General features: G+C 42.6%; 1 protein-coding gene across 6 annotated transcripts in view; it reads left to right on the forward strand.

Annotated features, from left to right (window-relative positions):
• Positions 1–21,556, forward strand: part of CRB1 (crumbs cell polarity complex component 1) — a 209,474-nt gene extending 187,918 nt beyond the window's left edge. For 5 of the 6 annotated variants that reach the window (XM_060644020.3, XM_060644021.3, XM_081791902.1 and 2 more), the window contains one exon: positions 20,764–21,556. In XM_060644020.3, coding sequence (XP_060500003.3) covers positions 20,764–20,979 — 216 coding nt within the window. In that variant the 3' untranslated portion in view covers positions 20,980–21,556. The remainder of the gene's footprint in view (positions 1–20,763) is intronic. The other variant, XM_060644022.3, reaches the window with a different exon arrangement.
• Positions 21,557–21,863: the final 307 nt, after the last annotated feature.

Raw genomic sequence — 21,863 nt, forward strand, 5'->3', positions numbered from 1 at the left:
TTGCTCTCGTGAGATCCAGCCCTGAGCCAGGCTCAGCGTGGAGCTTGCTTGGGATTCTCTCTCTCCCTCTCTCTCTCTCTCTGCCCCTTTCCTGTTCGTTCCCCCCCCAAAATAAATAAATAAACATTAAAAAAGTATACATGATCCAAGTCTTAAAGAATAAGCAGCAATTTTCTTGGCAAAACAAACACACATTTTCCCTTGATGTGTTTTTGTTGTGTTTTGTATTGATTGTTTGTTACCAAATTGTTAATTATATTGATTTTCACTGAAGAAATTAAGTCACAGATAAAGTTGTGTGCCTGTTAGCAAAGAGAGCTCTGAATGCCCAGGTTCTTATTCCTACTATAAATATCACAGTACGTATATAATTGTCCACTGCTTTGGTTGATTATTCGTTCTTTACACAACTGAGTTTTTATATTTGAAAAAGAAACCTGGAAAATCACTGTCAGGACATATACTTCCATAGGGACCAGTGAGCAAGGCTTGGAGATAGGAGAGATGGGAGGAAATTGATGGCACTGGCCCCAAAAAGATAATCAACATCACCCAGATTGTTGAAGAGGCCCTAAGCAATGAGAGGCGAAAATATGCTTAGGAAAAATAGGTGATGCCAGGAGAAAAAGGAGGATCCAGGAAAGAGCTAGAAGAATTTATAAGTAGAAAGAGCCCTGCGGCAGCCACAGGAGCATAGGGAGGTAGACAGAATTAAATGGTATTTTCCCCAAGAGCAGCATCAATGAGACCAAAACGTACCTTTTTTTTTTTTTTTTTTTTTATAAAACCACTTGTCAGAAAAGCCTTACAGCGGCTCCTGGGTGGCTCAGTCGGTTGAGCAGCCAACTTCGGCTCAGGTCACGATCTCGAGGTCCGTGAGTTCGAGCCCCGCGTCGGGCTCTGTGCTGACTGCTCAGAGCCTGGAGCCTGTTTCACATTCTGTGTCTCCCTCTCTCTCTGACCCTCCCCCGCTCATGCTCTGTCTCTCTCTGTCTCAAAAATAAATAAACGTTAAAAAAAAAATTAAAAAAAAAAAAGAAAAGCCTTACAAAGACATCTCCAAATGTTCTCCCTTTTCGAAATTCAATCGAGCCTGAAGGATTTGTGCTGTCCACTCCCACCTCCTCCTTGCCAATTCACCCTCCTGCTAAGCCACCTTCCCTGCACTAACTGTCCTGTGGGATGAGCCCACGTTCTGGGCCTCTCCACAGGAAATGCAGTGTTCGGTCTTCACAAGTCCCATGGTGGTGCCTAGAGCTGCCTGAGTCAACGCCTTCCACCCATCCCCTGCAACTGTAAGAAGGAGAATATCTTCCCAAAGTAACCACTCCGCCCACACATTTGTTTCAACAACGTGTCTGACAATGGGTAGGGCACAGGGAGAGAGGGCCGGAGCAGGGAATCAGGTCAATGTAATATATAATCCCAACTGTAATCATTTCAAGGAAACTACAATCTAGTTTCAGAGGGAAAAATAAGACATACTGGAGGCCATCAATCCCTAATGTCGTTCCTGAGTGAAAAGCACAGTATGAATTCACATAATTTTGGTGACTATGAGCTGTTATAAGAGGGGAAGTTTTCCTGGAACATATGGGAATGAAGAGAGCCCATGAAATATGGGACAGATTATTTGGAGGACAGAAAACGGGAGAGCATTCAAGAGAGACAAAGGTCATGAGTAAAGATGTGCTAGTGGGAAAAAGCTTGGATTACATGAAGTACAGAGAGTAGAGAGGCCTGCCTAGAACAGGGAGACAGTGCTGGGAAATAATGGGATATAAAACTGGATAAATGAAGGGTAGGACTAGATTGTAGATTAAATCGCCCAGGTGTCTGCTAAAATCCAGCCAGAAAAGGAAGAGTCATCCCATAATTCTGTGAGTTCGGCCTGCACCATGGTTTCCTCTGAGCTATTTCCTATCATTTGGGATTGCATGTGAGTCGGCACTCACCTTCTCACCAGAAGGGACCTTGCACCATAAAAAAAAGCAGCTTTCTTCAGTGATGGTTTTACTTAATTAATGAAAGCTTTCCCCTAAGAAAGCTCTCTTAGACTTACTCTTCCCTATTGGATACGAATTATTCCTTGTTCTAGAAATTCTTTTTTCTTTTTTTTTTTTTTTTTTTTTAATTTTTTTTTTCAACGTTTTTTATTTATTTTTGGGACAGAGAGAGACAGAGCATGAACGGGGGAGGGGCAGAGAGAGAGGGAGACACAGAATTGGAAACAGGCTCCAGGCTCTGAGCCATCAGCCCAGAGCCTGACGCGGGGCTCGAACTCACGGTCCGCGAGATCGTGACCTGGCTGAAGTCAGACGCTTAACCGACTGCGCCACCCAGGCGCCCCTGAAATTCTTTTTTCTTTATAATGCTGTACAGACAGGGAGTTTTCCTTGAGCAGATTTTGGGGGGCAGTGGTGGAGGTTGTTTTTTTAAACTAGTTTATAAAAAGACAGATATGCTTTAGCCCAATTTTGTGTTTCTGCTTATTAAAAGTTTTCTGTAGGCATAGTTTTGTTCCTAAGTCTTGCTTTAAAGCGCCTTTTTTTTCCCCCCAACTTCATTTGAATCTTTCTAAAGTTCTTATTCATTAATTGAGGATTTTCAGGCCTGTGATGTTTTGGTCTGAGGAGGTTCAAGTATAATCAGATTAAGTCTGATTGCATTTTCACTGAAAATGGAGCCGATTCCCTAGTCCAACAGCACTGAAAAGGAGTCTTTGGGGCAATATATTGATGCTGTTATTTTTTTCATTGTCTTTAAGTATATAAAATCAAGAAATACATTTACTCACCTAAAGCACTGCCTCACTGAGCAGATCCACAGAAGATGCACGCTATACCTAGCAGTAGGTGGACTGAACATTTTTGCGACTAAGGCAATCCATTTTTAAAGATAAGGAAGCCGGAAGACTGAAAGTGACCCATTCACTGCCCACGGGGAGTCAGCAGCCGAGTGCACGGGAAACCCCCCTGCTCAGGCCTCAGGTGACCAGGATTCTTCTGCTACCTGTTGTGCCTTCTCTCAGAGTGACCAAAAGTACCCAGCGCGCGATGCCTCATTGAATCCTAACCACTGGTAGTGGTGTAATTTCCAATTCACAGATACAAAAACTAAGGCCTAAACAAATTAATGAATCATTAACTAAAGAGGAGTCATGCAGTTTCCTAAACCCAAAGCCTCATCTTTCTCTCTAATACACAATCTTATTTCCTTTCCTAATCTATAAAATCTAAACACTTAAGAGACTGTTTTCGAGCAGACTGCCCTACCTGAAAATTTTAGAAATGTTAATATTTCTTAATCATAAAATGAGTGTTAAAATAAGGACCATTACAAATGATTTACAAACACACAAGTTTTTCATGAAACCAGTTATACCCAGGGAACTCTGGAATCTTTTGAAGAATAGTTCTTGGGGAGCAAATGAGGAAAGAGACTATAAATCTGCTCTGTGCCCCCAGTAGGATCCGGTATCTATTTATTTTTGCCATTAAGTCCTGTGGATGCTAAAGATATTAACAGCTGGCAGTATGTAAATTATACTAATTTGCTGCTTCTTGAGGTGAAAGGTTGTGTGCATTTGGGCCGATATAGCTCCATTGCCACTTAATCACCATTATAAATGCTCTTGAATTACAGAAACCAACATAAGCACCTTGAATTAAATATTTATTTGCAAACTTTAAGTAATAGCAGAGAGCTTCACATTCAACCTGGTGGGGTGAGCTGAAGAGGTACAGGTTCTGTAGAACTGTGTCTAATTTGTCCTCTGCCTTGAGACAGAAATGGTGGTGTATTTCACAGAATCCCTGCCATGGCTGGGGACTACAGGCCACTGCTCCTTGGAGCGAGAAAATGTGCACCTTTGTAAAGAGGCATTCTGCCATGTGAAGAACCCGGATGCATTATGAGAACCATGAAGGTGCATATACATGAGGGCAAAACGTCTGAGTGGCTACCTGTTAGGAGAAAATACTCTGTGAGAGAAGCGTAGGCTGTGTGTTACATACTGACTTACAGAACGCAGTTGACCAGAGCAGGACATCCCAAGGACACCAGCCTTGGTTCAATTCTCTTTTAAGGATTTGTTCACTGATTTATTCATTCCCGGGAACACAGATTGGAATCAGAATCACAAGTTGCTACTACCGTTTTAGTTCCAAGCGTGAGCCAGATTGGGCTTAATGCATGGATCTAGATAGAGCTTTCCTCTCTGCCTGGCGAACATACCGATTATCACCTGGATAGATCACGAGCCGCTCACCGTTTGTGTTGAGGGGTCTGTTTTTGCATTTGTTTTGCATTCGTGTCACATTTATTTATTTTATACCATTTAATTTATCGGGTTGGCTCAAAAAAATTTGAGCACAGGGGCGCCTGGGTGGCGCAGTCGGTTAAGCGTCCGACTTCAGCCAGGTCACGATCTCGCGGTATGTGAGTTCGAGCCCCGCGTCGGGCTCTGGGCTGATGGCTCGGAGCCTGGAGCCTGTTTCCGATTCTGTGTCTCCCTCTCTCTCTGACCCTCCCCCGTTCATGCTCTGTCTCTCTCTGTCCCAAAAATAAATAAAAAACGTTGGAAAAAAAAAATTAAAAAAAAAAAAATTTGAGCACATATGATATGTCATGACCCTTGAAGTTGACAGAGGAGAGAAAGACAATATATTCTGTTTGCATATACTTTTCCAAATATAGAACGGTATTGATCTTGAAATTATACATTAAAGCAGAAGTATAGTATGCCATGAATTGTAGACATCCATGGCAGAGAATATGCCAATTAGAATTTTTCTATCCAAAATAAAAGTGTGTTCTTACAAATAAAAGTAGTTAGATTTTGTAACATTTTGTACATATACAACTCTGCCTTCCTTGATTTTCTAGTGATGGTGTTGGATAACCTTTTTGCATCAGACTTTTTATATGGGTGGTAATGTTGCCATTGCAATGAGACAGCTTAAGTGCATTTCAGGGACTAGTGTTTCACCATCTTCATCGACTGGCATTTATTGAATTCAGGGACTATAAATAATGCTTTATATATAGTGAAATATGTGGGCATGTTTTCATATAAATAATGTTGAGGCCATTTTTATATCTACAAAAAATAAGAACTCCCATAAAATAGTTTTGAAACTTAGTGTCTCAGAAGCAGTGTAAAAACAACTCTCCAGTTCTCCCATGCTTGTGGGAACCTTAAATCCTTAGGCAATAGGTGAAATGTGAAAGGTTACCTTACTCTGCTGCTAAATGTTCCGCAGTGTCTTAAAAACATTATGGACTCCTTCCTTCATTCAGAGGCAAGGGGACCAACGTGTTTTGAGAACCAAGTATAAATGTTGTGGCATCCAGAAGGATTAGCTGCTTTTACTTGGAAGTTAGCAAATGGATGTATAATTTTTAATTATGCATAAATTTCAAACTTTCTATCAAAGTCAAATTGTGCTGATGTTAGTCAAACCTAATCTAGGCATTGATTCAAGAACCTGCTGATGGAGTTGAAAATACATGGAAACTTGTTAACAAGAAGTACAATTATCTACATCTCAGCAGATAATGCCGTGTAATATGCTGAGCTCAGGCAGCCCAGAGCCAATGAAGATCTTTTTCTTTTCCCAACCGTTAATATTTACAGTTGGAAGCAATACATGGCTGCAATCTAAGTGCTGCCCCTAAAAGGGAGTTGTTGGCTTGATACCTTGATTCCTGACCCTGTGAAGCACTGAAACAGCTACCTTCTTAATCATCGCCTGATAACATTGTGTTGGAACTGGAGGGTAGCACATGGCTGTTTTATACAGGCCGCAACCCTGGGAGATTTTCTGTATTGTTTCGTTAGTTTACTTCTTCATGGACATGCTGGGGTGTTAAAAGCATAGGACTGAGAGTTGTGAATTATGGGTCCTTTTCTTTGTTCTCCTGCTGATTTTTTCAGGGTCTGTGCAGGCACTGTTTATAGATACAGCTTACCTCCCAGACACCTACTGTGTGCTAGGCCCCTTCCTAGAGCTCACAAACAAAGTCCTCCACCTGTTGAGGCTTATTTTCACATGCAAAGTCTTCAAAGAAAAACAAAATTAAACTTTGAAAAGCAGGGGCGCATGGCTGCTTATATATGCATTATACATAGTAAGAGACCTGGAAGATAAAATAACCATTATTATTCTACTCTCTGTGTGTAAATATGCCAACTAAAGGTACCACAGTGGAAATTGAGGGTAGATTGGAGGTTGCATCTGTACAGCACTCGACCTAGGATGCATCTGTGCATCCCTGAACAAGGTCTGACAGTTTGGATGCCAGGTCCGCTGCTTGCTAGCTGTGTGACTTTGGACAAATTGCTTAAATCATCTTTTGAATGAGGGAAATCATCGGGGCACCTGGGTGGCTCAGTCGGTTGAGTGTCCGGCTTCGGTTCAGGTCATGATCCCATGGTTCGTGAGTTTGAGCCCCACGTCGGGCTCTGTGCTGACAGCTCAGAGCCTGGAGCCTGCTTCAGATTCTGCGTCTCCCTCTCTCTCTGCCCCTCCCCTGTTCATGCGTTGTCTCTCTCTCTCAGAAATAAATATTAAAAAATTTAAATAAGGGAAATCATCTCGGCATTGTTAGGTTTCTGTGAAGATTTAAGATGAGATGCATGTAAAATGCCAGGAACATATTAAATCCTCTGATTTTAATTACTTTTCCTTCCCCCTCACCCTCCCCCCCCCCCCCTCCATGTACCACATTCTAGATCCCAAGTATTTTATAGGTAATCCCATTGTGGAAAATGAACTAGGTATTGAGAAGATCGATTGCTCGGGTGGAACGCACAAATAATCCAAGACCTGGTTGCTATCCACGCGGTAGAATTATGTATTTATTCTAGGTTCCTGGAACTAGGAAAAGAGCCCTAAAAAATAGTAGCAAACAAATGTCAGTAAAAGATACAATGAAACCATTTGATAGAGGACCGACTTCTATGACCCACTTAAGAATAAAGACACCTTCTAACATGGAGGTGGCTTGTCTTCGGGTCTCCCACATGAGGAGGAGTGCTTGCTGAGTGGAGCTATGTTGTGACTCCTTTTCTCTTCCCCAACTTGTGGCTGCTCCTCCTCGTGTTGTTAAATCGCAGCAGATGGCTTCCTTTTACACCGGGCGCTGTCAGTGGAATGTAAATGCGTCTCCTTACAACACTGAAAATACCGAGGCTGTGTGTTTAATCTGTGCTGTGCAAGCAGAATGACCCAGAAAAGAACATGAGTACTGAGCACGTTTGGAGAATTGGCATCCGTCCTTGTAAACAGAATTGGGGAGGGTTCTTCAAGCCTAGTGACTAATCACGGTTTTCTTCCTGAGGCTCTTCACACAGTCACATCCCTGAGGACAACTAATCTAAATGGTAGATTGAATAGAAAAGTTACAGACCCAAGGGAAATATTTTTTTTTTTTTTGTAAAGGGGGAGAGAGGTGCTATTCTGGGGTATGGGAAAAAGAAGAAAGAGATGTACTGCATCACAAGGTTGAAGAAGCTTCATTTATAGTTTGAATTCTCAGTTCTAAGTCTCTTTGGGAGTTTAGAAAACAAAATTTCCCTTTGATTCAGATTATTTGAGTTAATAAGAGGAATATTCTTTTAGCAATTACTTCAAAACCCAGGGAAAAAAATGTATGTAATTCCAGTGTCCATATGTCACAGAATGTGAGAAAAATGCAGTAATCTGCAAAGATTATCCTGGAAAAAAAACCTTTACAGTTTTAGAATATTAATAGCAAATTATGGAAGTAAAATATAATCAAACGCTTTAACTGGGTTATGGTTATGTCATTTCTTCTTAAAGAGGCCTATGAACTGGGTAGGACACAGAAAATCTGATCTTTTTTTACTAAAATACTAAAAAAAAATCACTAAAAATCAGTCAGTGGCAAAAGGAGAAGAATCTTCATGTGATTTGTCGTTTGAACCTTTTGTAGGAAAGGAACAGAATACTTCTAAGTCCTGTCTTTTCTCGGCAAGGATCTCCTAAACTATTATTTCAAAAGATAATGCAGACATTATTAATATTGTAATTATGTATATACTTAGAGATCCAAAGACATAATATAACCATCTCAGCTACATTGTCTGATCTAATTTTATAATAAGCTGTTAAATTCTGTGCTAAATTTACACCTGGAGATAGGGTAATTTTAGTTTGGCGATATTTTTAAACTAATAGGAAAATGGCGTTAGACCTTATTTCTGTCCCACCAAAAAAGATTGCTTTATATTCCTCATACTAATGTAAACATATCCTTTTCCCCAGTTGTGTTCTTGGACATTTAGGTGAACTGTTAACAAAGTGAAACATAAGGTTTTTCTCTCTCTGTGTGTGTGTGTGTGTGTGTGTGTGTGTGTGTTTTAATCTTGCCAATTTAAAAACCTATAGACTTTTACCAAATGGCTTATTTGGAATTTGAAAGCCTGACTCCTGAAAGGATTCTTTATTTCTGAAACTAAATAACTGTTTTAACATACATCCTCACACTGTGAAGATTCCTATCTTTGCTGGTTGTAAGATACCTTGGTGTTTTAAGTTGCCACCAGCTCATAAATTTTAGTAATGTTCACTTGGGATCTGACCAATCTCGGTTTTGCAGGATCTGTCTCTATTTAGACATACCAAGTCTCAAACTATTTTGGACAGAGAAGGCCGTGCAGTGAAAGGACTCCCATTAAAGCATGCTCTGTGTTTTTCATCTTACACAAGACAGACTTTGAAACTGAAAGTCCAATAATTTGATGTAAACAGACAATGACAATCGAAATTGCTACTTCTGAGATTATTTAAGAGAAGGTGCAGGGTGTAGACATCCATCAATGAAACACTGGAAGAAAGGGTTTTTATTTCTGCGTTTGCTTTTTAAAATAAGAATAGAGTAAATGGCACAATAGATTATATAAACAAGGACCTCAATGACAAGCTGTCCAAGTTAAAGTAATATATTTTCCATGGGTGACTTCAAGCCACACTTTATCACCTACACGAGGGGAAGCCAATTTTAGTTTGGTCAATAAAATACAACCTCCAGAGTCGGGCCTGGGACACAGCTGACAGTGTGGCAGAGCCTGGTGATTTGGCATCCACTTCTGCCGGGACACAGCAGGAGCTGGCCCGGCTGCCCATCTGGGGGATGTCGGACATTTCGGTTCTATTTGACTAATAAACACTCGTGCAGGTATGTCAGGAGGGATGGTGCAGCCGGGCCTTCCTGCTCTGCTAATTCGGTGCAGGTCCGAGGTGTAAGTGGAACTAGGTATTCCAAAGCTGGATTTACTGCAGTCTCACAACTGTTGAAAATTAAACTACATGTGCTGCCAGTTAGGGGTGACTGGGGCATCTCATTATAGGAGGCGATTTTTTTTTCCTGAGGCTGGAATCTTTGCTGAATTACTGAGGGACTTACTTGAATGTAGACTTGGGCCAAATAATTTTCTGATAAGTTGGCCATAAATCCTCAGTAAAATAAGCTTGGTGTTCTCAGCATATCTGTTGGCTTTTTGATCATTTTTATGGCTTTCCTTTTGCTGGTCAAATTATCCTTATATGCTCCTACAGCTCCTATGACATGGATTAAGTCAACACAAACCAATAGGCCTTCATTACTTTGGCAACTGGTTTTGATTTGGGGGCTATAAATACGATGACACGGACTCGATTACCTTTGCCAACAGGGGATGTGATAAGCCAGAAGGATGTCAGGGATTCGGCACTCTTTTTCCTGCATAATGTGAATGTGAGTGAATTAATAGCAGCTTTCTGACCAACTGAAGACAGTTGGAAAGAAGGAAGAACTCTGAGAGAGAAAAGAGCCAAAATACAGCTTTTAGGTCAGGAAGGAGGACGCCAGGGGATCGTGGGGAGGTTCCTGAACACCCACCGTGTGCCTGGCACTGTGCGAGGTACTGGAAGCAGGGCTAGGGCCAGATGTATGAGGAAACTAACATTTGATGTAATCCATGAATATCTTAGTGTCTAGTAGGGGAGATAAGACCATCACTGGGAGCAAGATTTACTGGGTAATAAATGCATAGAGAAGAGAGAGATCAACAAGATCTGGAACAGGAGAGGAAGGGACAGTGGAAGAAGCAAGATCTACAAATTTGGGGTTTGGAGGAATGACTTTAAAATATTCTTGTTCCGAGAGGGGTTTTTTTTTGGGAGGGAGGGGGTAGGAGAAAATCAGAAAAAAAATAGTATAATGAGCACATGTATACCCTTCACCCAGCTTCACCAGTTGTTGTTTTTTTTTTTAACATTTGGCTATCTTTGTTTACCTCTCTGTGTATACACACACATTTTTTTTTTTTTTTGTCTATTTAGAAAGTAGGTTGCAGACTTTAGAAAGATAGGTTGTAATACACTATCACTAAATATTTCGGCAACTATCTCCAAAGAAAAAGACTTCCTTCTACAACCACAATCCTGGTATCACATCCAAGAAAGTTATCATCCCATGTTCAGGTTTCTCCAATTGTCTCAATAAAGTCTTCTATAGACTTTTTTTTTTTTTTTTAATTCAGGACGCAAACAATTGCCTTTAGTTGCTAGTTGTCATGTCTTTTTAGTATCTTGGAGCCTCAAAAGTCCATCTGCCATTTAACTCATTTGCTATTCTCTTGCTTTTGAAATGACGTATAAAATCAATTAGCATATTTATCGATCACCTTCTAAAAACTATGCACGATCTGCTCTGTCTCTCTCTGTCTCTCAATAATAAATAAATGTTAAAAAATTAAAAATAAATAAATAAAAACTGCACGATGGCAGAGATGGGGTATAAAGAAACTGAAATATTTTTCTGCCTTACAAACCCCAGGTTGGTAAACGTCTCTTGGCATAAAAATAGAGAATTAGACATTTGAAGCTGATAGTTTTTAAAAATATGTATGTATTTTTGGGAGAGCGCAAGTGGGGGAGGGGCAGAGAGAGGGGGACAGAGGATCGGAAGTGGGCTTTGCACTGACAGGCAGACAGCAGCGAGCTTGATTGTGGGTTTCGAACTCACCAACCGTGAGATCATGCCTTGAGCCGAAGTTGGTCACTCAACCGATTGAGCCACCCAGGTGCCCCGAAGCTGATACATTTTTAATAAGGGGGTACAAGTCATATGTGCTAGGGAAGAACCAGCAGAGAAAATACATGACACTGCTAATGTGATTCTGGCTCCTAACTCCACAGAGGGAGAGGAAATACAGTTTCGTGGAATGGTGTGTAGGGGGGGTTCCATGCCCAGGTTGGGTAAAGACTTTCCTGACAAATGAGCTGCTACTCCTCATTCTATTTTGCTCCCATGTGTGGCTCTGCATAAGCACTTAGCCCTCCCTAAATCTCCCCAGGGAAGCAGGAAATGTCCTAGCTCCCCAGCCATGCTTCTTGTTCTCCCTACCACTGGATCATGGCGTTTCCTTCTGCCTTAAACACTTTCTTTACCTTATTCTCCCGTTGACTTCCTTTGAGAAACTTGAGGGACATCATGGAGTCTACTTCCTTCCCCGTTTTCTTTTCCCTGTACTCACCTCTAACATAACACCTCTCTTATGGAACTGTGGTTGCTTATATAGCTACCCCAAGCCCCAGGCACTACCACTAAATAGTGGGTTTTTAAAGACAATAACTACGCCTTTGAATCCCTTATGTCCAGGACCTAAGGTCCTGAAACTTTGAAAGCATTCAGTAAAACTTATTTGAGTGAGTGAATGAATGCATGAAAAAATGAGGGAATGAATTTCACTACCAGTAAACTTTCTGGGCTGTTATATAGAACTCTTCCTATGACTGACTGAAAAGAATTTAATAATGCGTTAAACAGAGCAATAAGCATTACAAGTGTGGGAGTCAGTAACAATTGATCAGCCCCTTTGTGCAAAGCATTGTACTTTGTATTATTGAAAAGTTGCAGAGGAAATAGATTCTCATTCCTTACAGTCCTAAGGGGAGGTGTGGAATGTGGCCTAACCCACCACGAGCGATAGCACATTCAAGTGCTACATGCCGTGTGGGCCCAGGTACAGCTCTCCTCACATGTATGGTGAGCCTGGGTGTTGCTATGTAAGAGACTCTGGGAGTAGAGACACATGGGCTTCCTGGGGAGGCTTTGCAACTCGCAGAGAAAGTTCCAGTGGTGTTCTAAAAAGAGAAGTGGGGGGCACCGGGGTGGCTCAGTCAGTTGAGCATCCGACTCTTGATTGTGGCTCAGGTCATGATCTCACTGTGTGGTTCTTGAGACCGAGCCCAGCCTCGGGCTCCTCGCTGACAGCATGGAGCCCGTTTGGAATTCTCCCCCTCTCTCTGCCCCTCCCCCGCTCGTGCACCCGCTCGCTCTCTCACTCTCTCTTTCTCAAAATAAATAAGTAAACTTTGAAAGTAAGTGAATAAAATAAAAAGAGAAGTGGGATTGGATAGATGGCACGCCTCAACATGAAGATGCGGCATTGGCAGGAGCAGACGATTCCTAGTTGCGAAGGGGTAGAGAGCGTTGCTGGGCAGAATGCAGGGTGCTAGTTAGGCTGTAACTGATGATGTCCTTCACGAGGAGACAGGGGAAGTTAATAAAGGACTTTGACTTAAAACTTAGCCACTTAGGCTTGACACTGGCTAGGTTTGCTGCAGTAAACTTCCATCGGTTTCCAAGGCAGCTAAGCAAGGTGATTGATTGATTGATTGATTATTTATTGTTTATAGGGCTGGCTGGATGATGTAGATTGTAGGTGGGGGGGGGGGAACGCCATGGCTAGAGGACAGTTTAATTGCCCAGGTAAAAGAAAATTAGGGTATTAACCAAGCTGTGACTGGGGATGCAGAAAAGAGAAATAGAGCAGTAGGGGACTTGGTTCTGAGCAGGTCTGGGTGTGGACTGACGCAGCACTCAAGTGCATCGGGACTGAAAAACTGTAAATGTTAGCAGCTCATGACACTGTGTGATTTACATGCTGAGTCTGTAGTTAACAGCCACTGCTTTCTGGAATGAAGAAAGAGAAGAAAAAGGGAAGGCGAATGTGACTGTCCACTCAGTTTGACTGAGACCAAAAATAGGCCAGGATAAAGTCCAGTGGTTCACGTGACAGAGACAAAAAGAACGTTTCATGTGTCCAAAAGGATGACTGGCTGCTGGTTGGATTTTTATTTTAAATCCTCTGTAACGGCCCCTGCTTGTGCCCCCAGATGATAATTTCATCCTGGCTCTAAGAGGCAGGAAAAGGTAAAAACATTATTTGTGGCTAATTTCACAAAAAGGAATGGTGTCCAATATCTGGCTTCATGCCCACCTGGCTCCTGGGTTCTGTCACTCCTTATCTGCCCCACCAGTGTTGGCCACTAGCACCCCAGGGATGGTACCTACCCTCTAGCGGGAGTGTGAGAGCGGGCCCCTTCAGTTCCTCAGTCAGACACATGCTAAGGTTTGCATTTGGTAAGAACCCCAAGAGGGAGAAGTTCTGTGCAGACGAAATCTCCAGCTCACTGCATGCAGCTGGACAAGCTCTTCAGCTTTTAACTCCCTTCTGTCAAATGGCACTCATTGCAGTGTCTCTGTGGGACACACTCTGCTCCAGGCACTAGGGAGACAGATGGGAGCAAAGAAGACAAGCACGTGCACCTTGATGGAGCTTCCACTCTAGTGAGGGAGACACGCATGAACTACCTAGATGTCACAAGGCATTATGTGATGGAGAGAAATAAAGCCGATTGCAAATAGAGGGTGATGGGGAAGGCCTCCCTGAGAAAGTGACGGGAAATGATCATCTCCTCCCACCCACACACACACAAGTTGGGCTGTTAAGAGAATTAAAATGGTTTCTGTGTGCACATCTGGGAAACCCCTGACCCAGGGCCGGCAGAAATGGTAGCTGTTATCTGTAAACAATAAACTTACAAAAAAACACAATAAAACCTTGACTTTGGGCTGTTGGGATTTAGTTCTTGTATGAGACAGAGAGAGAGAGAGAGAGAGAGAGGGAGGGAGAGAGAAGTGTTATTCTTAAAGCCTGTGTTCCTAGAAAAACAATTCTATTACTTATGCCACCCGCATAAGGAGAGAAAAATACGAAAGCAATGTCTCCAAACTTACAACTGCCTCTCTGCCCCTGCCTAAAATCTGACGTCTTAAGCAAGAAAGAGGTTTGAGACATCAGAGCAAGAATTAGAGACCCCGTGCCTCAACCCGCAGGGCCAGAGTTTCATCCACCTGTGTATTTCTCACCGGCATTGTGTTTGTACAGAGTACGTGCTTGATAATTATTTGTTGAATGCAGGAACAAATGTGTCCTTTTGTGATCAATGTCACAGCGCATTTCACAGCTCAGAAAAATTGAGCTCTTTCTCTAAAGGTCCACAGGAGGACCCGTGCCGTGTTTGGGCTAAGGCATAAAAGACGTTGATGGTTTCAGGTAGAGCTAGAATATCAAACGTGCAGCCTTATGCTGGATCCAGTTCCGGTTTCTCATTTATCTCCCCTGTATCCACACCGAATTTCCACAGTAGCTACTCCAGACTTTTCAACGGACTGGGTATGGAAATCACTTGGGAAGGTTCCCAGGATAGCACCTTCCAGTGCTGTGGTTGGCTGAACTCTCCTCTCAGCCTGGTTTTTCCATCCCCAGACTCTGGTGACGCCTCCAATCAGTATGGTCCAAAAGGAGTGTGATTACTTGCTGAGAATTAATGAGAAAGACCTTATACAGGATTCCTTTCTCTAGTGAGGGGCTTCACACGCCAAGGGCAATCTTCCACAGTCCTTGGAGGGAGCTGGGGCTCACCATTGTTCTGTCCCCAGCAATCCCAGGGAGAACATGAGTGTTTCTGGGAGCAGCAGAGCAGAGGAGACAGGGCAATGCCAAGGGGAAAAAATGCTACTCGGCTTGCAGTTTGGACACTCTGCCCCTCCTCGGTGCCCTGCCACCTGCCTGCTTGCCACTTTGAGGGAAAGGCCAGTCACTCTGTGATGTCTACACTTTCTTCAATCACTAAGCCTTTTATTCAGGGAAAGGAGCGTCTGACTGAATCACCCCCTCATTGTTCCAGGACACTTTCTAAGTCCTCTCTTGGCTTTTCCAGGACCCTATTTCCCCCCTTACAACTGTAAAGTGGACAGTGCGTGTATTTATGGTTGAAAATTGGCTGCTGTAGCAAGTTTAATTTTAAAAACAGAGTTCTGGCATATATTCAATATTACTATGGACATGACTGTTTCTAGCATTTCCCTGATAAGTGATAAAGTTCAAGGACTCAAGTCTGTGTGGGAGGTTTCTCACATCCACCAAATTGAAGACCTACTTGTTGCAATAATATTTAATAGGAACTGCTCTCCTCAGTCTTACATATGGAATGTTCTTCTCTCTCTCTCTCTCTCTCTTTTGTGTGTGTGTGAATTTGTGGGATGAGAGTTAAAGACATGTCCTCACTTTGCTTTGGCTATATAGATAGGAGATAACTATTATAACTGGCTTTAAAAAAAAACACATCTTTAAAGTAATTTTTACATTAATCACAGATTCTCATAATACTACATAATGGTCTTACTTGGCTACTCATGTAACACACACCACAAACCAGTTTCAAAAACTCACATATTGAAGCTGGAATGTAACCCATGATCCAACAGGCACGTTCAAACATTTTAATTTCCTATCTTAAATTGTCTCCATGTATGTTTACATAATCTATATAATCGAGTTCCAGAAAGGATTTGAAGCAGTTCGCACCCCTCTAGTGTTTTCCAGGAGCCAGTTTTAAGCCGCAAGCATCACCACTGTTTAACCACAAACCTACTTTTGCTGATTTTTATGAAACCCAGGCCTGAGAGAAAGAAGTTCGAACAGGTGGTAACTGTCACATCGGTCCTTGACTGTCCTCACTTGAAGTCAAAGCTTTAATGTTTTCGCTTGGAAATGTGAGGTTGAGTTTCTCTGGGAAATTCTAGAATGCTTCATCTTTTTCCCAGGCTCCTTCCAATGTGTGTATTGTTCTCACATTCTTCCAAATGCTCTCACCAGCCCTAAATATTGTGACAGGCAGATCCTGAGGCTGAGGACAGAAATGGTCTCATTTCTTACTCTTTCCAGGCAGGCCAGCTCATTTTGTGTTTTCAAAATTAGGTGAGCTGTTCAGCAGTCAATCAGTGAGGGCCCAGTGGATCCCGATGGGCCAGATCGCACAGCCTTCTGCCGGCTCCCCATCAGCACCCCGGAGCTCGGCCTGGGTGCTGACATTTCACAACGGTTTGTGGACGGGAGGAGTCCTAAAACCCGAGCAGGACCAGGAAAACCAGCCTGGGAAGGGTCACTCTGGGTAATAATAAATAAGATTCCCCACAAAGAATGAGTTCTCCTTCTGTGTCCACGCCCTGTGAGCCGCCCTCTGCGTGCCTGAATGCTACAGTACAAAACAATTCGGAGACCTGGTAATTCCTGTCCCCACTCTACAGGTGGGGACACTTAGCATGTAGATGTATGCCACACCAGTGGCCACACTGCATTTAAACCCATTTTGGTTTGTTAACAAGTTCCTGTTGTGTCTGGTCTTACTTCAGAAGAAACACAGTATTAAATTCCTTTTCAAGAATTAAAAAAAAACACACACAAAAGCCAAAAACGTATGGTTCCAGCATATTCCAGCATACTCTCCAGTGGGAAGAATCAAAATAAGGTTTGGCAGTTTCACCTTAGAATTCCAGAGTGTCACCTTGCCTTGGGTCATATGTAGGCCACAACCAGTCAGTGTTTCAGAATGAATCCTCTTTGGGGGAAGAAAAAGAAAAAAAAAAAAAGAACACTTCTTTATTTGATTCTGCAAATACAGAATGTAAAGTAATTCCAGTTTAAATTATCGCATATAAAATATACATTTAAAAAGGACATTAATATGATCACTGAATACAGATTGCATCATGTCATTAACCAAAGAACCTTCCATGAAATGTGTAATTAATTAGGGGTAGGTCTTTTCAGAACAAGGTTTTTCACAGGTGCGGTGTGAGAGCACAGCCCACCGGGGCAGGTCTGGCCTGACATCCGTGCTGCTTTTCAGGACAGGCCGGCACCTGGAGGCCCCCGTCAGCTCGTGTGTCAGTCACAGCAGCCTCAGTTATCAAAAGATCCGTTGCAGGGCTGTATATTTTAAGCACAGTTGAAGAATAGCTGGGCAAAAAAGGGCCTTTCAACCATGGGAATTCAAAAGCAAAGGGCCCTCAAGAGGCAATTTCAAAACCCTACTCATTCAGCTTTATTCCAAAGCTTAATGACATGCTCTATTTGATATAGTTAGGCGAACTGTTTCATCAAAACCTTTATCCGGAGCTTGGAATTGCAATATTAGGTTTGTAGGTTGGCTCCCTTGGCCATACTGCAAGGTACTGCGGAGTGCTGGTTTACCTTTGACAAGTACATAGAACCGGCGAGGTTGATAAATGACATAGGAAAGGCCACTCTTATTTTTATGTGTTGAGAACTTACCATAGGCCATGCTTTGTGTCTTTCGCATTCAGCTTCTTTCCTTATTCCCACCCTTTGACATATAATCTCCAATTTTATAGGTGGTGCAGATGAGTCTCTGAGAGGCGAAGTGACTGGCGAGTGTTCACACACACTGAGCCTTAAGCGCGGGACATGCCTCTCTAAGCTGGAGCCTTAACCATGCGTCCCGTAGCAGGTGGTGACAGGCATCTCAAGCCTTGAATTTGTGCTTGCGTTCTTACATTTCTGAGAACAGTGAAGCCACTGTGGACAAGGGTCTTTGCTTCCTTGTGGGTCACAAGGTATGTGAGGTAGATCAGCCCTCTGGTTCAGCCAGAACTGTGGTTCTCACAAGGCCTCAGGCTACGCCCCATAATTCCCTCCCCCTCTTTCCCTGCAAGGCAGCAGATGAGAGGATCTCGGTTGCTTTCGCTTCCCCAGTGTAATCAGACTTGGGGTGAATGAGAAGGGCCCAGAAAAGTTCATACAAGAGAAGCAAACCAAAAGCCTTGTCTCTTCTCTGCTTGGGTGTAGACACTCCCAACTCACTTGGGCAGGAGCGCAGTCATTTCCTCCTGAAGATGACACAATTTACCGGACAGATTAAGATTAAGCCAACATCTAGGAACAAGAGTGGACATTATCTCAAGTTTCCTACATAATACCAAGGGTTTTTGCTGGTTGGGTTCTGTCTTTCTCAGACTTTTGACCTTTCAAGGCCAAGTCTATGGCTCTAGTCATGTTTCCCAGCACATGGTTATCTTTGCAGACACAAGCTGTAAGGACTCACAAAAGGATGGCCACACAGTATGGCAGGAGAACTTGCCCTGTAGCGGAGGTAAACTATTTTGCTCAAAAACTAGGCTTCTGGGGGTGCTTGGGTGGCTCCGTCAGTTAAGCGTCACATCGGCTCAGGTCGTGATCTCCCAGTTTGTGGGTTCTATGCCCCATGTCGGGCTCTGTGCTGACAACTCGGAGCCTGGAGCCTGGAGCCTGCTTCGGATTCTGTGTCTCCCTCTCTTTCTGCCCCTCCCCCGCTCACACTCTGTCTCTCAAAAATAAATAAATGTTAAAAAAAGAATTTAAAAACAACCATAACAAAACTAGACGTCTGTGGTTTTGAATTCTCTTTAGACTTTACTCCTAAGCTCTTATAACCCAGAGTTTTTTCTGGAGCAATGTGAAAAGTGGAAAGAGGAGAGGGATTGTTTGTATCTGTTAGCACCACATGCCTGAATGTTTGCCAGGCACCAAAACTAGCTTTTTCAAACTGAACTCATAGTCTTCCTGCACAAAACTGTTCTCTCCTCCTGTGTACCCCGTCACAGTTGAGGATCTCCCATCCACGCAACCATCCAATGTGGAATCCTCAGCCATCCTTATCACTCCTCTGCTGCTGCCCGGCCTTGCACAATCTAAGAGGGAGCCACTCTACCTCGAAAGTCTCCCTCAACCATTCTTCTCCTTCAATTCTCATTCCGTTGGTAAATTTAGACCTAGGTCATGGCTTGTCGTGACTTATAAGATACACTCCTATTTTGTCTATCTCCATCTTCTCCCCCACCGTCACCGTGACCATCCATCACCCTGTAACCAGAACCAGATTAATAAAACACGGATCGGATCACATCATTCTACTGCTTAAACTCCTTCGGTGGCCCCCCACCCCCCACTGACAAGAAACTTAAGTTTCTTGTAAGATTAACCTACCTTATAGTTCTATCTCTTACCAACTTTAAAATCTTTTCCCAATTCAAACACACATTCTTGGACAATATCTTTGGTCACATGGGATTTCTTACCCTTGCCCCAAACTCTAAGGACTTTTATGTCCCTTTGCCCTTCTTATTTCAAATTGTTTTGTCCAAGCAGAATTTCCTGCTTCAAATATTTGAATACCTTCTCACCTTTCAAAGCATAATCACATGCTTCATTCCAATATTCCTCCAACTACACCCCAATAGAGTTCATTTATGACACTATCATAATCTGTATTTATATTGTATTATGAGCATTTGTTGAGCATTTGTGCATATGTGTGTGTGTGTGTGTGTGTGTGTCCCCTTGCCTTCTCCCATCACCAGAACCTGAGCTCCAGATCCCAAACTTCGAATTCTCTTTGTATTTTTATTTCCTAGCTCAATAAAAGGTTCACAGTAGATGGTCCATAAATATTGTTGAATGAACAAACGGGCTAGTGAACCCCATTTGAGCAGGAATGACATTCAGTACAGCTAAGACAACACTGTGAAGATGTACAATATTATATTAGTTGTATGATAGTTGAAACTCAGGCACAGTGAACCAAAAAAGGCTAAGAAGACTGAAGATATTTAAAATTCCCCAGGAGGTTCAAATAAACAAAGGCTCCATATATAACAGTAGCTTGGTCTGGTAACGGGGTGGGGGGTGGGGGGCAGTGGGTCACAGAGAAAGCTAAATGAAAAGCTAAACTTGTGTAACGCTGCTTTTACTGACAGGCATATTTCTTTGAAAATCAGTTAAAAAATTCATCTAGTGACTGCTTCCTACCTGTCATATTGCTCTGCAACTAAATCACAGCCTCGGGTTACCGACTGCTAAAAAGTGTTTGGCAAACACAGTGGAATGAACATTAAACACACCCCTGTGTACAAGTAACACCCCCAAGAGCCCCGGACCCAGCTCCTCCTGACAGGGCTCTACGCGCAGTTTTCTGTTTCTAGGTGTTTGGTTCCACATCGAGCTCATGTGTTTTTACAACCATTCAATTGTCACATCGAATCCAAATCAAAGTGACGACTGGTAACTGCCTGCAAGACTAGCACATCGCAGTTCCTCCTCTGTCTCGGGGTCTTTCCCATGAGACCCAACTGATTTAATTTGCTTCTTTTCCCCAAAAAGGCTGTGAAACAACTATTCCTTCGATCCAAAACCAGAGCTTCTGGCAAGGGAGGGAAGATACTATGAATGTTTGTATAGCTATAGAACGACTACAAATATACGTGTGGGTATCTTTTGCCTTTGATGTCCTACGAATGATCTCAGTCACAGACATTAAGAAGCAGAATAAATAGAGGAGGTATTTCATGCCACACTTTCTGACTCTAGACCTTAGGTGTTACATATATAGTCATTTTCACAGGACCTGGGAATAAGAAAATCTGACTTCCCTTTAGTACCTTGGTCTTTTTACAGAACTGAGTGGCACCAGCATTCTGGTTGGTTTTCATTCCAGGGTGGTTCCATCACTCTGAACACTTACCTCTTCTCTATCATTCACATCACAATTATTTCAATCCTTCCAGTTGGCAGATGACCTGGTCTCGGACATTTTCACCGCCGTCGGCTCAGTGACGTCAGCCTTGTTGTTGATCCTCTTTCTGGCGGTGGTCGCTTCCGTTATTGCCTCCAACAAAAGGGCAACTCAGGGAACCTACAGCCCCAGCCGTCAGGAAAAGGAAGGCTCTCGAGTGGAAATGTGGAGCATGATGCCACCCCCTGCAGTGGAGAGGCTGATTTAGGAGCATCTGTCTTCTCGAGAAAGAGATCTACACACTCGTGAACGTGATGACTGTATCTGAGCGTCTTTCCGACATACCTGAACATATCAATTTACAACTGGGGTCTCATTGAAACAGTGGGAAAGATTCCTCTGGCCTCCTTAAAGCCTTTCATGGTGGCTCAACCTGACATCATTGTTTTATTATATTAGCCAGTGACAGAGCAATGTTTTCGTGCCAGTGATCTCAGCCTCATAATTAGCAAAAGTTTCTTCCAGAGCAGTGTCTTCTGGGAAAAGCTCCAGTCAGTGTCTGGATAGTTAAGTGCCTATCACTTAAACTTTTTACCCCTTACATCCTGGGGACACCTTCCTTAGTTTGCTCATTAGCTGGAAACCGCATTTTTTTTAACACGAAAACTACAAAATACATTTGTCAATCTTCCTATCCTATGGTGAAAGATTTTAGTTGTATGTATACCTACGATGAGATGTATACTTTTCCCCTTTAATCATGGGTTCAAGAAAGCTATGGGAATAACCTATGTTTAAAAAGTGACCCAACATCAGCTAATAAAAATGGAAATGTGGCTAATCTCCTTTCTGAGTTGTTTGTTTGTTTTTTGGGTTGTTGTTGGTTTTTTTTTTTTTTTTTGCATTTTGTGATATACATGTGACACAAAGTAGCCTCAAGGTGCATTTGAAGAATCCTCTTGTGAATTAGATCTTTTAACTAGATCATATCAAGCATTACTTTTGAAGTCATGGCTCTCTATAAGGGATAGCTGAAGGTCAACACACTTCCCTAGACAGAAAACAAGAGGAAAACACGAATTCTCAAACCTAAAAGATCAAGCTTTTTCCTTCCAACTGTTCTTTGATAAGTCAGAGTCAGCGTCAAATAGT

This window comes from Panthera onca, chromosome F1, assembly GCF_046562875.1.
Source record: "Panthera onca isolate mPanOnc1 chromosome F1, mPanOnc1 haplotype 2, whole genome shotgun sequence".
Classification (NCBI taxonomy): domain Eukaryota; kingdom Metazoa; phylum Chordata; class Mammalia; order Carnivora; family Felidae; genus Panthera; species Panthera onca.